General features: G+C 40.6%; 1 protein-coding gene across 1 annotated transcript in view; it reads left to right on the top strand.

The window, feature by feature from the left end:
• The window catches only part of LOC135313422 (arf-GAP with GTPase, ANK repeat and PH domain-containing protein 2-like), a 47,518-nt gene that overhangs the window by 28,040 nt on the left and 1,401 nt on the right, over positions 1-18,077 (top strand). Inside the window, exon 2 of the mRNA XM_064452171.1 lies at positions 9,213-9,271. Within this exon, the coding sequence (XP_064308241.1) occupies positions 9,213-9,271 (59 nt within the window). The remainder of the gene's footprint in view (positions 1-9,212; positions 9,272-18,077) is intronic.

Below are 18,077 nucleotides of genomic sequence, written 5' to 3'. Positions count from 1 at the left end.
ATCCTTAGGTTCAAAGTGATGATTTACGTTCCCAGTTTTATTGGGGCAGGGAACAGCTTTACTACAGTGATTCTTTAATTTTCTTTTTATCTGCTTTTTTTATTCCTTTCCTATTCTTGTTGTGGTCGTCATCACCCTGTGGTAAAAGGGGCCAGCCGGGACCAGATTTTTCAGTGACACACTTCTCCAAGGGCTGCTGCTGAATATTAAGGAATGTGCATTTTATTGGAATTTAAGTTGTAATCCTAATCGTCCTCTCTCAGAACATCCCTGTCTTGAAGTGCACTTCTCTGATGGCAGAGTTGCCTCAGAGAAAACATGGTTTTACCCATGGGGTTTTAATTTTTCTTAAACTAACTGTATGTCAACTCTGGAACCTTGACCCACTATGAAAATACAGGGAATGTGAAGTTTTTCTTGTTGATTATGCCATTTAATTAGGCTGTAAGCTGTTTACAAGGAAATATCTTCTCTGTCTGGTGTTGGTTTGGGTTGGGTTTTGTTGGGGGGTGGGGGGATTAAGAGGACTAGTCTTCATTGGAGCTATACAAGGGCAAAACAAATATTTTGGTTGTGTTAGGTGTAAAACTTCAAGCATGGAACTGGTTTGGGGAAGATTCTTGGAAGGATTATACACCATCTCAGTCCCACTGTAAGAAGCATAAGGCTTTTTCCAGCTATGGGAGCTAAGGAGATAACATCTCTGAAATCACCCAAAAGCTGTGTGTTCAACAAGGTTAAGTAGAGCTGTGTAAGTAAGGCAGGTGGGGCGGGGAGCAGGAATATTAGCAGCAACAAAATACTTTTTTATTTCAACCATTTAAAAATTCAAGAAAAAAACCAAAGTGCTGTGGTGACGAGAAGTGCTCTTAAATTCCCAAGCCCAAACGCACATTTTAGCAAAGGCTGACTCGCGGACTGTTAAGGTTGTATAGCTCTTTCCATCACCGGTCCTCCTTTTGTTTCTGTGACAGTGCAAAGGCTAATGCTGTTGCAGCTGCCAGTTGCTATTGGAAAATAGATTTTTGGGTTTGACCTAAATATCTGTCTAATGTAGTTCTCAGTAACAGGGCATGGTTTTTCGGATGTCAAATATGTGTGGGGCTGAATGAGTTTCAGCTGAGGTGCCTGATGCCTTAAAGAAGCTGAGGTTTGAGCAGTTTTCTGTCTTATAATTAGCAAGTGGGTATTGCCAGCAATAAATCTGACCAGTATCAAACACTTATATTGGAACTGTAAGAGCTCTTGGGATTTTATCCTTTCTGACAACTCTGGGAGGGATGGGGGAGTCTTTTAAACTGACAGCTCACAAAAATCCCTCTTGTTTTTGGGTTGTAATTGAATTGCTGTGTGGTGATTTTCATGACTACTTCTGCGGTGTGTGTCTTAATCCTATTAACGAAGTGTAAATACGGTGTCATGCATGATGGGATGCGACTTCCCATCACTCTCACCAGAGCCTGGATGGAGTTCTCAGTCGAAGCTGTGCAGAGGAGGGCTGGGAGGGGACAGGGCCACGCTGTGATTCTGCTTTTGGGTTAAACTGTGTAAGAAGAAGAAATGACACTTCTGCAGCTTGGGGAAAAAGGGGACTGTTCAGAGTTACGTAGTTGCAGCAGCAATTTCTATGTGGCACAAGGGGGGAAGGCCATATAATATATAATTCTATTTAACTGAGTGAGTAGGAAGGAAGAAACCCTAACTTTTCCTGATAGTGATGTGGATGGTTTTCTAAAAAAATTGTTATTGCTTTGTAGTTATTGTTCGTAATTGTATACAGAATTGAATTTATATGCAGAGAGAATCCATATCAAAAGGTGACTGATTTTTTTTTTTTAAAGCAAGTATAAGATGAACGAGAAATTGAATATATAAAAGGTCCTTTTGGAATATGACACACTCTTCCAAATAATATTTTATGCAAAACTTAAGCATGTCAGAATATTCTTCTGCTGTACTATGTTGGAATTGAGTTGGTGTATTGACTTGAGATGGTGGAAGCTGAGCTAGAGAGGAGGTATGCTGAGAGATTACCCCTCCTCTGAAGAATGCATGTCTTATTAGTATCACAGGTCTCACCCCAAAAGTTTAATGTTTCCGTCTTTGACACAAGCTTTGGGAAATATGTTCTGAAAGTGCTCCTTTGATACGGTTCTGAGAGAGAGACATGTGGTTTTATCTGCATCTTTCTGGACAAGTGGGAACTTGTAGGAATATTTTCTGTACCTCGTTGCTCTCAGGTTTTTATTTTAAAGCAGGAAGTAACTCTGAATACTGCTTTTAATGTAGAAATTATTGAGGGGCGATCAGGGTGTGATTCAGTTATTGGTACTTTAACTTCATGCTTGTGTTGTTGAGGGCTCCTGTTCTTATCAAAAAGAAAAGGGTCTTTTGCTGAGGGTTTCTAGGGAAATCCCTTGGCTTTTTTTTTCCCCTAAATTTTTTAAAAATAGCTTTTCCTTATTTAAAAGGACAGCAAAGGGACTTTGGGATAGCCTGAGGGAAGCTCTTACTAAGAAGGTTTCCAAGAATCATGGTAGATTTAAGTCTTTTCATGTCATACTGCAGAGACATCTGCCTGCTCTTCGCTCATCCCTCCTTTTGGACAGGTTTGCCATTTGGTTTTCATCTCAATCAGACAAAAAGAGATCTGTGAGCTTTTCAGGCTTTGGATTAAATTGCTAGTTAAGGGTGAGATATTTCAGAGACAATAAAGGACAAAACAAGGTTAGTGGAGCAGTGCAAGGAATGAAGCGGATGCTCCTGTGCTGGCACTGCTGATGGTGGGCTGTGGACTGCCATGATGGTGTTGGGACAGCTTAGGTTTTTTAAAGTGTTAATCAACAGACAGACTTTGTTGGCTTGAGGGGATTTTTTTATGCAGGAGGAACTCAAAGGATGGCAAGGGTGGTGTAAATCTAATCAGCCCCAGTTAAAAGTATTTACTCTGTGGTCTGATTAGCTGCCTTGCTGTTGTTGCCCATGGCGGTAAATGGAGTTCATTTAGGGTTAGCAGGGGGCCTCCAGCATTAAAAACCAAGTGTGGGATTAAACAGACTGCTGAACACCTAAGACAGACTTTTTCAGTGGTTACTTCTATAGTTTTGTAGAAACTTCTATGGTTTTCATACATGACTTCAGTCCCCTCTTCTGAATCACGGGCGGTTGAGTTGACCTTGAACTTGTTGTCTCTCAGTAACATTGTTTTGCTAATATTTATTTAGTTTTTTTAGTGGTTGTTACTAGTTTTGAAGAAGTAAATTAATTTTCCTGTTTGAAAGTTAATCTAAGCAGGACTTTTATATACAGAGTTTTGAAACAGCCCTTCTTGGAAGTATGCTGCTGCGCTATGCCATGGAGTACATGGATCTTGCCAATAATGGCCATTGAGTCCCGAGATTTCACCACAGCATAGGTTAATGGGGAACCAAAATAGCATGCACACCTGATTGTTAATATTGGAACTAATAGAGAAGGTTCCTCTGGCTGGAGCTGAGTTACTAAACTGAGGTTTTAAAATATCCAGGGTCCTTATTGTAGACTGTGCTTTGGCAAATGGTGTGTAAGTTGAACTGAGAAACTCTAAATGTAGTAGTGGAAATTAAAAGAAAAAGGGGGTGGGGAGGGGGGAAGAAATATGGAAAAAAAGGAAGGCTATTTTGTGGAAAAGTAAAATTGGTGAAGAAAATGCAACTTAAACTATCTTCTTGGCGCATGTTTTAAAAATAAATGATTGACACCATGCCTATTTGAAGCTTTTGATCATTGATGCAGAAGTTAAATGAACAGGACATACAGCTGTGATTAATTATTGACAAAAGTAATTCTTTTTGTATGTATAGTCTGTGGTTAGATGTGAATGTTGAGTTCACTTGAATTCCAAAGTCAGAAAGTAATGCAAACAAGGCTCCAGTTGATCAGCTTCATACATGTGGTTCTATTTATTATGCAAATCTCTTCCAATATGTTTAAATTAACATGCGGTAGTAGGGTTTTTGTTTCTTCAGCAGAGTATGTTTGTGGACAGCCCAATTTGTGCTTTGCATGCTGCAGTCTGCATCAAGTGTTTCTTAGTCATGCTGTAGCTATAAGTTTTCTTTATTTTTTTTAAAAAAAGGCAAATCCCAAGCTTGCTTGTCAGGTTCTTTCTGCAAGTATTTGACCTTTTTGCCTTAACTTCCATGGGTTTGGGGATTAACTCAGAATAAATCACTCCGTTCTGAGGCATTTGTTACTAGAACTACATTGGTTAGCTGGGTACTTCAATGTCCATACAGATGATGGTACATTAACCTCATTTTGCTAAAGAGACCAGATGTAGTTACATGACATGTTCTGTTTTTAACTGTCATTACTCCTTCTAAACATGCCAGTGGGGAGGAAAGATTAACTCATAGCTCTCCTAATAAGTTTGTTGTTTTGTTTTTTTAAAGGGCAATGGAAGACCTTCTGTAATTTAACTGCAAATTGAAGATAATAGTATTGTGAAATTTTAGTTTAATTGCATTGAGGTCAAGTTTTTTTTTAACAGACATATTTTGCAATAAAGTGGCATTTCAAATATTCTCAAGTATTTTGGACACTCAAAACACCTGTACATAGCAATAACTTAACAAAAAAGAGAAGGTAGCTGTGTCATGAAGTCCATCACCATGTCAAGTTAGTGTTAAATTTCTTTTACCTGATAGCTGATCAGAGTTAAAATGCATGTATTTCCTGTATTGAGGGTACTGGATGTCTGAGACTGTTTTAGGTCATCATGGGTTCTTCATGCAGTTCAATGAAGGAAGGACCAAGCAGAGTGAATAAATCCACGCCCTTGGCCTGGATCACTCTTCCTCTTGCCATCTGCCATCTTTCTGCTTTGTCTTTTGGCCTCTTGGCTTTTTGGAAATTTATCTTTTATTGTCTCTCCTGCCTGATTTCTGCTTTTGGAATGTACAGATCTAGCAGAATAATATTTAAGGTTATTTAAAGGGAAAAAAAAAGTGACAGCTTCTGATGCTCTTGTTACCCTTGTGCTTCTACCTCTTGGCTTAAATGGTAGATTTTTTTACACTACTTCAAGTCGGTAGCAGTGATCTGCTCACTCATCTTTTTTTTTTAAATCTTCCATGGTGATAAAACCCAATGCTTTTTTTTTTTATTGAAGCTTGTTGACATTAATAGAGTTCTCTCACATTTTGTTTCACACACATGTACCCCCTCCAGTCAGGGATAATACTTGTCTGAGACTGACGTTTTCCCTTGACAGCTGAGAATCTGGAGATCAGCTGAAACCTCTGGCCTTGGCTAGTTCTTCCTGCTGCTGAGTCTTGCAGATAAAGTGTCAAGTTTAATTTTTATCCATTTATCCATCTTTTTCAGACAGTAATGAATAAAGGAATAATGCCCACTTCTCCTTTCCTCATACCTGTGTGTACATGTTCAAGTGATGCTATGCAAACTTCTCATCAAACTATACAAATGTATAGTTATGGAATTAATTGTCAGGAGGAAGCGTTTTGGAGCAAAGCTATGGAATATAAATGGTACTTGGGGTTATGAAGAGGAATGCAGGCTAACTTAGGTCTGCCATGCAGTTATGTGTAATTAATACCTAGTAAAAACTCTTTAATGGAATCAGGCTTAACTCGAGTAGTCTGTCTTGATCTGATATCCCAGTTTTTGCATGGTAAACTGTGGATTTTACTTGTTAACTGTGATGTAATGTTGCTGTGATGTGGAGGCAGTTGGTGTAATTATAGACTGACTAATGAGGTCTGTTCAGAGAAGAAAATAAAAAAAATTGGTCATCCAAAGCATCAGATATATAAGTGCAAGTTAGTTGATATCTTTACTGGCCAGGCAGTAATGGTTAAACATCCAGTTATATAATTTCAATCAGCACTTGCAAGTATTCATGCATTTGAAATAATTGTGAATCTTTATTGCTGTTCCACAAGTGATGAACAAAATGAGTGTGTCAAGTTACAGAGACTTCACTTAGGAAATCTGTACTTTTTGCCCTGAAGTAGGTTTGTGTGGAAAGAAACTCTGGTTCATCGGCTTCTCGTTATGGTCAGTTCTTTCCTATCATGGCTGAGTTGTATAGCAGTTTCTTTTCCCTTTCCACTACTTCCCAAAATCAACAATAGTTCAAAGCAAAACCATGAGAATTGGTAGTTTACTGCCAGGATGAGTTATGGAAGGATTCCTCTTATGCTAAAGGCTATCGCAGGTTTCTGGAGGCATTTTGATTCCTGCAGTTCTGTTACTCTGCAGGCTTTCCAGGGGCTGTTGGAGAAGCTCTGGGACCTGGAATGAGGCAGTACAAGGGTGATTGTATGTTCGACTGCTCTTTGCAGCAGGCAAGGAGCCCAAGCCCAAGGTCCTGCTTGTCAGCTCAGTATGGGCACTTGTATCCACGCTGTTGAGGTCTGATCCCTTCTGTTGCTCACTGTAAGGGAATATTCCTTTTCACAGGAAGGTAGGAAAACATCTAGACCAACCTGTGGTGCCTTTTGAATGCCGTACTCGTAAGGCTCCTAGAGCAGGTCTCATATGCAGCGTTCCTGTATTGAAATTGCTGCTGCTTTGTCTGCATCTTAAGTTATTTTTGGCTGGGCATGCTACAGAAAGATCTTCCTGACTCCTCTGGTCTGAGATTTGCGTTTTCATGTGTTACTGGTTTCCAGATTGTCTTCTGGCTGGAGGTGAGAAAACAGGGCAGTGACTGCTCAGAGGAGGTACCTTTACTATGGGTAAATTCTGTGTCCCTGCCCTTTTAAATGGAGGAACACCTTTGGCTCAGGAAGTCATTGAACCCCGTTGCTGATGGTCTGCACGAAAAATATGTTCTTCAGGAAGTGTCTTCTGTTTTTTACTAAGTATCATCTACTAGTCTCTGATGTAGTGAAAGGATACTGCCATAGTTGAATCTTTGGCCTGACCTGGCACAGCTTTTTGTATGCTGATGCGGTTAGTTTCTAAGCAATGCAGTAAATAATATGTATTCCAGCTGCACTGAATTACTTAAAAAGGAGGAATGTTTTTGGAGAAGAGCACTGTGACAGCTCTCGAGACATCCGTTTTTTTTCTCTTCACCTGGACTCTCAAAACACGGTTCATTCTTTGCCATCCTCTCTGTCCTCATCTTTCCCTTTCTTGGCTTGGAGCCTTTGTTTGGTCTGAGACTGTGATGATGTTTGGCAAAGGTTTGCCTCCTACTTCAACATAAACAGCTCTTTCTGAGGTCAGGATGAGGTGATAACTGGAAGGTGCTGTTCATTTTCACCATTTCATAGTGCTTCAAGTCATTGTTACCTGTTACAATGCTTAGTTTGCTTTTCCCAAGTATATTTAGTAATCCTTGGGTTTTATTCTATGGTAAGAAATGCTGATATGATCATAGAGGAAAAAAGGAAAAATACTTACAAGTAGTATTTGCACATTGGGTTGCGGGAAAATTATTTGTGTGCTGCTTCGTGGTCAGGCCTGACTAACACAAGGCACTTGGTTTAACTGAGGTACAGCCCCATCCAGTATAGACATAAACCTGGGACTTCAGGTTTTGATCAAATTGGACTTCTTCAGATCATGCAACAGGAGCCTAATGACTGTAATGTCTTCTCTTGCAGCTGGAATACCAAAAGGTTAACTCAAGTCTTCAGAGCATCTTAATCTGAGACAGCTCAAGATTGTAATATACCAAAATGCTTGTTTTGTCAAAGTGTTTTCATGCAAATAGACATGTCCTGTGGGTACACACAAGCTTCTATTTGTATCTGAAGTGTAAAGCAATGCAATAAATCAAGGTGGAGGCGGCTTTCAAATTCACAGTTAGTATGCATCTGTAATATTAAGCAAAAGTAGTATATTTTGTGGGGAGTAGAGATAAAATGCAAAATACAAGTTTGCTCTGAGATTGTTTTTAGTTAGGCAGTGGGAAAACTTGCTTATGGCTGACAGTATCTTACATTAGTGAGGATACCATCTGGGGTGGGAAATTGCTTCCAACTTTCTTAGTCTCTGGATCAGAAGATATAATGAAATAGCATTCTTCCTCTCCTGATTGGTGTATCAGAGGGGAAGCAATGGCTTGGAAAACCTTTGCTTGCTTGTTTACAGACACCGTAGTCAGGCATAACTTTTCACCCATTATTTCCTATAACACTGGGAATTGACTCTATAGCACCAGGACTACTTAAGATCAGTGCTGTTTAATTACTGTGGAGTTGCATCTCATCTGCTTGGTAGGAGCATTCCTGCGTGTGTGGAACACGCAGTCGTTCATCTGGTGTGCATGGTTTTGGAGAGGGTTAAATCAGGAATCAGGGTTTTGAGTAATGCTGCTTGGATTTGTAACAGAAATGTGATTATCTGTTTGCTTTCAGTTGACTAGAACTTTACAGAAGGAGCAAAATAAGAAATATTTTTGGAGGTAGAAAAATTGAGCTTTTTTTTGGGGGGGGGGGCGGGGCGGCGGTGTGTGGTGTAATTGTCAATGAGGTGGGACCCACATACAGCCCTAAGGACTTCATTTCTGTTGAGAGCAATGATGAACTTAACCTGCCAGTTTTCCAGGAATCAATCTCCTCCTTCCCCCAGTAGTTTTTATTTTATAGTAAATGGCACTGTGGTTTATTTCTGTCTAGATTGTGCTACTGAAAAATAGCATGTTTCTAGAATAAACAGATATTCTCCTTTACCTGGGCAGGGATGTTGCCACTGATGCTGCTAGTTGGCAGTTGTTGACATTAAGTATGATGTGCAGTAAAAAAATAGCTTGTTTTACTTCACCTGGGTGGAGTAGTTGCTGTTGGTGGCAACCGTAGTTGTTGACATTTAGCATGATGAGCAGTCCAGGGCTTTTCCCGTAGAGAAGACATGTATTGTGGTGGATGGGTAGGTGTTTAGCCATGTACAGACTGGAAGAGTGTTTTTACAACCCTGAAGGACTGGAGTTAGTTTGAGCTTGCTAATGCTAGAGGAGATGATAGAGCTAGACTTGCTACAGAGAGTGCATCCATTCTGCAGCATGGTAGTTTGTGGTATTCCTGAATTTTTGTATAATTTATCCAAACCCGTGGCATTTCTCACACTGGACTGTCAGTCTCATAAGATTGAGGGTGACTTTTGGTCTCATGTACCCAAAGCCTTAGCATGAAATTTTGTGCGGCAGACCATTAAATGTCATTGTACTGATTTTGTGATGTTGTCTATTTTTACAGATGCCTTTGTAAATAGCCAGGAATGGACACTAAGCCGATCTGTGCCAGAACTGAAAGTGGTGAGTTTATATTTACTTCAGTCTCTGAAAAACATCCTGAAAATGTTACGCACAAGTGAGTCTTCTAAGCTTCATTAAATCTGCTGTTGGGTAAAAAAATATAGAAAGCAATCTTAAAATAAGTATTTTTCTTCAACAGATCTCTCTTTATGAAGTCGATGTATCTTCTATTTTTATAATCATGCTTCAAAGACCTGTTTGCATTTTATTGGTGTTTCGACTTGTTTGGCTATATGAACCAGCTTCCTCGGGCAGTCTTCTCAGTAGGGAAGTCTTACACTTCTGTAAGAGGGGGAAGTGGAAGTTAGCAGGTGATATGTAAAGCTCCTTTTATCCAACTCTAATAATTCTTCACAGTTTCTTCAAGGACCAAATGTCTTTTCTCCCTCTCTTAAAAGAATTTAACTGAATTTATACTGAACTAACAAAGAATATTTTGAAGGTAAAACTATGTTTTACTGTAAAAATAAACAGTGCTTACAATAATAGCTGCTTACAAAAACTTTTCCCTTGGCTGAGCCATTTTCCGTATAGGTGGAAGAAAAGGCAAAAATAACACAGAGACAGATTGGGAGAATTTCCCAGATTTGCCCTTTTAAGTGTTATGAACACGGAGGTGGGAGATGAGGACTGGAACCTCCTTGTAGTGGATATGAAACCGGCAGCTTGTCAAGCCAGCAGCACGGGGTTGTTGAGGCCAGGTTGCTGTGATGTTTACCATGTGGAAGTCCAGACTGAATTAAACACAATCAATTTGTTAAGCCCCCCAAAATGACTGCGGTACCCAAGAATACAGCACTTGGTAATACGTTTGGTAGGCGCCTGTGCCCAGCTCTTGTTGTCCAGCTGTAACTGGATGAGCTGCTCCCATCCATTTGCCACATGGCAAAGTGAATTGGGCAAAAGCATCTGAATTTAGGAATGGGTGGCTGGAGCTATGCTTTACTAGCCTGCTTTTCATGTGGTAAATGTCTTTTTCCAACTCTGAGTTGATAATAGCGTTTACAGAGGTGGGAGGAAGCATAGGTCAAACTTAGCGTGACAAATGCACTTAAGAAAAATGGCATTTTAATTGAAGCAGCTTCCTCATGACTACATTTATGTTTCTGTTTTGATTTCAGCAGTGCACAAGGTAAGTGGAAGAGAAATATAGTAGTCAGTGGATGTGAATGTATAATACAAGAAGAGCCTGCAGGGGCTTACCGGATTCAGTTTAACTGATGGTGTAATTTGGAAGTCAAGTATTTTCCAAAATACCTTGCAGAATAAAATACTAACCATTTAGGGCAGGAAGGTGTTGGTTGGATATGAGTCCAGTCCACTGTTGGTATCAGCTGGCTTATGCTGGGGAGGATGTAGAGAGGGTTTCTTTGTTCATCCCTTCCCCTTCTCTTAGCCCTGCTAATTCATAACACCCACGAATAAACTTGGGACTTGCAGGTGAGACCAAAGCTGCAATTATTAACATGTTGTAATACAGAACACAACTGCCAAGCATTAGGGTAATGGTCTTGGGGTACAGGCATTTCTGTGATACTACAGCTGCATTATGTGAATACTTTCCTCCTTGTTGTCTGAACCAGTGGTAGGAAAATAAACTTCTGCTGTGCAGCTGGCTGTAGAGAATTGATTTTAGGTGGTCAGCATGCATGAGCCGTCTGAGACTTCAGTTTGTATAATCCTGGATAAAAGCAGAACTCTTAGCATCACAAAACCAAAAATTTGATTATACCACTGCAAATTATTGATGTTAGTAGCACCAGCTATGGCTGTGAACTTGTGCTCCAGCAGGAAGGGCAAATGAGTAGCTCCATCTGAAATCTGCTCTGCCTTTCCTATCATCTGCCTGTGGGAAGGATTTGGTGCAGGGACTCATCTGTGTGGTTCCCCTGTTTCCAGCCTCATCGTCGGCTCTCGCTTATGGCTGAGGAAGGAAAGGGCCATGTTAAAAGCCAAACCTACCTCTTCTGCCGCAGCACTATCATTACATTCACCACTAAGGATAACTGTGGGTGCGTTGCTTTAGCTTGTGGCCGTGTTGGGGATGTCGGAAGAAAGAGAAGCGTAGAGTATTTGCTCGCGTTGTGGTGCAGTGGCAGCAGTGCAGATGGGGAGATGAGGCTTAATGTTGCAAGGTTATGAAGGAGCCCTAGCTTTAGCTGCTTGAGCAGGTTCTACTTTGCAGGAGAAGATGGTTAGTAGCTCACTGGGAGAGATTGTCTTCTCTGTAGAGGCTGGAAGGTCCTTAAATTGAGGTGCGTGGTTGATTTTTTGTTCGTTTGTTTGTTATTTAATAGTAGCCTTTGTTATGCCCTTAGGCTCTGCAGAAGTTTAAGGGGAATAGAAATAGGACTCTGGGAGAACAGAGAAAGCAGATAGGGTTGCAATAAAGAAAAGTGGATGGATGTATTTTTCAATGTACTTTTGAGGAAAGAATACCAGTCTTTGCCTCCTTTTTTAGCAATACATGTTCAGCTTGACTTCTTTCCAGTTCTGAGAAGGATATTTGTTTCTGCTGATCGTATAACTACCATAGAGTTTTACTTACAGATATTGATGCTTCTGCTATAGTCAAGAGAGCACTAGGCCAGCTGGGTGAGATGAGTCCCTTTCCCGAGTGATGGTGGTATTCCTGGATCCTGTTTATCCAAATGTAAAATAAGGATGTGTTAGGTGGAATAAATTTGAGATCTTTTCAGACAAAATCATTAAACCAGCTTCTGTGCTGTGTAGCTTTGAAATGCCAAACGCCATTAATACATTTATGCATTTGTTACAAACAGGCTTTAGTAGGATGTGGGCATAGTGGTTTGGGTTTATTTCACAGCATGTCTGGCACATGCGAATAAATGATTGTGTTGCACGAGTCATAGCTGGCAGAGTATTGCACTGTAGCTTTGTGAGCGGAATTTTCTTGTTTCTGAGTTAGGGTGGTATTTTTGTTCCGTAACATGCTTGTCATAACTTTGTGCATTTCATATGTATTCACAAATAAATAGAGATGACCCAGAATGTTTGTATATAAAAAAAAGGAGACAGGAATATGACTACTGTAAAAACATCCTGGCATATTTGTCATACTGTGGGGGATCATCCTTAGAACAAATATTAATGCTGATTAAGAGAAGAGTTGTATTAGAAGTTAGCTTTTTTTTTCCAGTGTAAAGTTTATTGCTCCTAGTTTTCAGGTTAATAATGTGCAGAGCCCTGGAGCAGTAGTGCCAAGCACTTCCCTGAACAACAGAAGGCTGATTCTGCGAGGTTTTAATTTCATGTACTGGTTTCATATCTGGTAGAGAAGAGATCGCTGCCTTGTCTCTTCGAATGCAGGCGCTGAGGTGAGACCTTAAGGAATCTTTTCTCTTACCAGATGAGAAGAGGAGGAGGTAGGTGTCTCCTGAATGCTTTCTGAAGTAGTTATCTAGGGCAAAAATAAAGCTGTCCTGCAAATGTAGATTTTTGTAGTCAGGTTGGAGGAAACTTGCTTTGGGCTCATGTGATTTTTGAGAAGTTAACGTTAGTGCTCCAACACAAAACAAACTGTGTTAATGCTTTTTTCATGTTCATTTTTTCACCATTTAAGCTCCTAAAGAACTTTTGCCAGTTCAGTGCGTAGTTTGAAACAGATGTAAAATGGAAGCCCAAGAACCCTTCTGTTAAGAAACTGTTGCGGTTTAACCCCAGTCAACAACTAAGCCTCACGCAGTGACTTGCTCACTCCCCTCTGGTGGGACGGGGGAGAGAATCGGAAGGGTAAAAGTGAGAAAACTCTTGGGTTGAGATAAACTCAGTTTAATAGGTAAAGCAAAAGCAGCGCATATAAGCAAAGCAAAACAAGTAATTCCTTTAATCTTTCCCATGGGCAGGCAGGTGTTCAGTCATCCCCAGGAAAGCAGGGCTCCATCACGTGCAACAATGACTTGGGAAGACAAACACCATCTCTCCAAATATACCTCCCTTCCTTGTTCTTCCCTCAGCTCTATATGATTGGCATGATGTCATATGGTGTGGGATATCCCTTGGGTCAGTTGGGGTCAGCTGTCCTAGCCATGTCCCCTCCCAACTCCTTGTGTACCCAGCAGCGCACGGGAAGCTGGAAAAGTCCTTGACTAGTATAAGCTATAGTTAGTAACAACTAAAATATCTCCACATTATCAACAGTTTTTAGCACAAATCCAAATCACAGCACTGTACTAGCTACTATGAAGAAAATTAACTGTATCCCAGCTAAAACCAGCATAGAAACAATTGAATGTTTTGATCAAAAAAATCAGTCCTGCGTTATCTTTAAAACACCAACACTCTTTTTGGTCTCAATCTTGAGACAACTTATGGAAATGTATAAAAGGAGAAAGAGGGAGGAAATACACTGCCTTTCTTTGAGGATTATGCATGGTTTTTAATAACATGTCTTAAGGGAAGAAGGCTCTAGTTTTACTACATGAGTTAGTGAAGTGGTTTCTTAATTGAAATACACATCTTGCCCTTCCTAATCACTGCTTTCTGCATAAGTTTGTAGTATCACGTTTAATAATGTCCAGGGACCTTTGTCTTTCTGGGTGCCTGTAAGGAGGAACATACTGGGGAATCTGAAGTGCTGCAAAATTACATGTGTTGATACAGTCTTTAGGATACTTGGGGGGAAAAAAAATCTAAAATTGTATTCTCAAGTAACTGTGTGTTCCAAATATTTGGGGTCTCTGACTAAATATAGTAATATGTCTCAGCCATGGGTAAAGCACATAGCATGTTTGCTCTCTACTGGAATCCAATTTGATGCTTTTCTGTTATTCCTGGCAGTTTTGCCCTCGGAGTAGTTATGTTTCTGGCACCGGTATAATATAAAATGGCATTAATCTGCAAACATGCAGGAGTAGTCACTTGGAAGTGAAGGTTTCAATTTCTGCTGCGAAGGTGTTTACGTGGCTGGTTATATCTCCTGATCTAATGGAGTTTTTTAGTGGATGATTTAGTGTTACACTGGTTTGCTACAAGGTGGGTCAGTAACAGCTTCGGTGTGCTGTTTCCAAATGTCTAGAGCTGCGGCTTTTAAAGTGAAAACATAAACAGTCTTCTCTGACAGTATTTTCCTAGCAAACCCATGTGAAGCTTGCTTGTTTTCCAATTTTTCAGTAATTGTGGTGCTCAGAAAGGGCCTTAGCCTGGCTATTCATCTGCAGAGGTACATCTAATCTAGTGATTTACAGATGGGATTTTTTTTTTGTTTGCTGGCCATTTTTGCCCCAGAGTGTCATAATATACAGCTGGTGGGGAGGAAGGAGTGGGGGACGCTTGCCTCGAGAATGTGGTGTTCAGCTTCTGCTCTGGGGTGAAGCTGCTGCTGTAGAGAATACAGCCTACTGATCAGCTATGTGCTGACGAAAATGGGCAACTAGCAAGCAAGCAAGTTAATCTCTTTTTAAAAATTGAAAAACTGTTAACATCTGGAAAACTGTGTCTTGGCCATTTCGATATAATAATAAAAAAAGTTAATAAGTTTTCATGCACTAAATCTTAACTATTTGAGTGGTCATGAATCCTGAACAGTGTGACAAATGTGTAGTTCTAGGCAAAGGGGAAAAGGTGGGAAGTAACCTCTCACTGGGAGGCTTTGTATGGAAAGGGAGAGGGTATCAGTTCTGTGGTGAGAAGAGAAGGGGTACAAAGGCCAAGCTGCTATTCACAGGATTTCCTCAGGCGTCATGGGGTTTTTTTTTGGTCAGAGAAATATGGAGGGTATTTTGAACGTTTTACTTATTTAGAGAAATGTATAAGCAGACAAGCTTACTGTAGTTTACTGGCTTATAATGGAGGGAAAAGTAATTCACTTAAGAGGTTGCCTGATGTTTTGGTGTTAAGGGACGTATGCTAGAGATAGTATTTTCTTCCTCTGACCTCTCACTTGGTACCTGGTTGAACACTGGAGAAAGCGGAAAAGAAGTTGTGGTTAAGTAGGGCGTTCAGAATGTAAATACAGGATTTGGGTATCAGGGCAATATTGCTTTAGTTTTTGTTCTTTGTATGTGTAGGTGGAAGTCCCAAGCTGTTTTTCCCCCACTTCTATCTTTCCTATATGTTGAATGGAAGAATGGGGGATCAGTGTAATAAAAAAAAAGAGCTGATCAGTATTGTGTGTTTTCTTGTGCCATACAGAATCTTAGGGCTTTGCTTACTGGACACTACTGATGTTCTCTTTTGAATACAGCAGCTCTTTTCTGTATTAAGTTTTCTTTAGGTCATGTTGATTTTCAGTGACACACCATATACTTTCCCAATGCATCTGTGAGATGAAAAAAAAATTTTGAAAATGTGGGTGCTGGAGAGAGAGAAGTTTCATTCGTAGCTTGTGCTCAAGGTTGAAAGATTTTGAGCCAGTATGTGCAGGGAGCAAAATGCAGTACAGTCTCAGCACGTGTGTGCCTGCACCACTCACTTGCAGCAGTTGTCTCTCTCATGTTGGCAAAACATGGAAGTCATAGTGACCTCATGCTCTCTGAGGTTTGTCTGAATAGATTGCCCAGAGAACTTAAATGATCTGTGTACCCAAAGTGTTAAGTTGCTCAAACCAAGAGACCTTTTTTCTAGACTTTTTTTTTCAAAACCTTTGCTTTTAGCTAGTAAGTGTGGGCATATTGGAGGCAACAGGGTCAGTCATGTTGCAGGTCTGACCTACTTGCAAGGCAGGGCGTGTGGAGCATGCTAACCATCTAGGAGGTCTGAGGTATCAGCTGTATCTTCTTGTTGGTGTTTAGTATCCTATGTGATGAGGTTTCTCAAGTAGATGATGTCAGGGCACCTGTAGAAGTTACCCATCTCTCTAAAGAGATTATCAGTTACTTTTTCTTTTCTGTGATGCTGCAAAAGTACTTTTTTTTTAGTGGGTACCAAGTGAAACTCACTGGTCTTGAAGGGGAAAATAGATCTTATAAATGGTTTGGTCCTGGCCGGACCTGAATGAAGCTCTGTAGTGTGTTCCCAGAGAGTGTTGTCCCACAGAATTGGAGTCTGAGAACACAAGGTTAGTCAGCCACAGAGGTGGCTTTGCCTCTGCTGTGTATCTTGTGCTTACTTCTAGATGTAGACATCTTGGTATGCACTAGCGTGCAATTTATCTTAGCTATAAGTTAGATTAAAAAGGTTCTGGTATGGTACACTGGTTTAAACACTCTTCAAAGTCAGCTCACAGCCCAATAAACAAATGTGTTGCCCAACCATGTTGGGCTGTGGCTTCATTTTTATTTTTGTGGGACTGCTCTTTGACAGCAGCTGTGCTTATAGTGGGTTTCTTGTTTTATATTTCTTTTTTTTTAATTACAAACTGTTTTCTGCCTCTTCAGGGTCTTTCCTGCTAACCTGAACAAATTGAGGGTTCATGGGATCTGGTGTTTCTTCTTTCCCCTGCCTTTTCTGCCCCACACCCACAAGTTAGGTCATGGTTTATTCTTGTTTGCTATTACTTTTGAAATCTGTTTTGGGGCTCTCAAGGGTTTTTTTTTCCTCCACTATAGCCCACACTGTTAATCACGCTTAAAGCTTATGCTATCACAGGGGCTGAAGGGTGATGTGAGACTGCCTTCTGTTTACTCTTTGCCTAAGCTGCTGCTTTATCTGAGCTGTTCTTGCATGGCAGCTGTACAGATAAAGTTGGGCATCCTTTGCAGCACTGTTACCTTTGTTTCAAATGAAAGTTGTTCCGGGCTGTAAAGAAATAAGTAAGTGTTCCACCACCACCACTCCCATGGTCTCCAAAACTGTCATTGGATTAAAGGTGGCACCAGTCTGTTGGTTTAAGCAATTTTTAATGAGGAGGATAGTTTCTTTCCTATTAGGATTAAGAAAAATGGAGTAGAGAATGTGCATTAATTGGTAATTTGTTCCTGTTGCCTCTGTCAATTTGGCAAACTCGGGCAGATCAGCAGAATTTATCCTCTCTCCAGGGATCTTAAGTTCTGAACATTTTGGTTAGGGTCAAGATAAATGTGTAAGAAGATAGTAGGCTTAGGTTTGTTTTAAAGGATGAAACAAGTTTCCATCTCCTCCCCCAAAAAGTGAGTAAGCACAACGTCCTCAGAGGGCAGTACGTAAGCACAATGTTCACAGGGAGATGTGAATAAGCAGATGACAACTGAGAAAGGAAAAAAACTAACAACATTTACTTAAAACACAGAGAAGGTGTGTTCCCCAAACCCTCCTCTACTCCAGACTGTGTAGAGCAGGGCAGGCAGCCAGGCTTGGACCTCACTTGCTGCATCTGTCAATCTGCTTCTGGTTGATGGTCAGACCTGGGGACAAATCGGCAGGACTTTTATTGGCCAGCAGTGCAAGGCTGTGGCTTGAAAGGGATGGCTTGTTTGGTATTGTGGGAGTAATGCGGGCAGGCTTCATAACTCCCTCGCATCCCTTTTAAAGAAAGTAAAACAAAACAAAACAAAAAAAAGCAAATTTTCAAGTCTCTGGCATTTGAGCACCTCTGGGAAGAAAACTGTTGTGGTGTTGGGCTACATTCTATTACTTCTGCCTTTTTTTAAACAAACACTAGCTACCAGCTTCACAGAAAAATCCCAAATGCTTTGATTGACTACTTCTGTTTGGTTGTCAGATGTTCCCAACGCAGGTGTTTGGGCATGGATGGTTTGAGTTGTAAACTTCTTGGTAAAGCAAGGGACTTCAACAAATCATAGTGGACATGCCAGGATCTGTCTGTAGCCATATATCCCATGGGTGCGCTTCAGTAGCGAGTCACTGTGAATCACGCAGCGGATAGCCTACGGAGAAATTTTCCAGTATTCCAGAGCTTAGTCATGTG

This window comes from Phalacrocorax carbo, chromosome 5 (genome assembly GCF_963921805.1).
Source record: "Phalacrocorax carbo chromosome 5, bPhaCar2.1, whole genome shotgun sequence".
NCBI lineage: Eukaryota > Metazoa > Chordata > Aves > Suliformes > Phalacrocoracidae > Phalacrocorax > Phalacrocorax carbo.
This window is presented reverse-complemented; position numbering and strand designations above follow the sequence as displayed.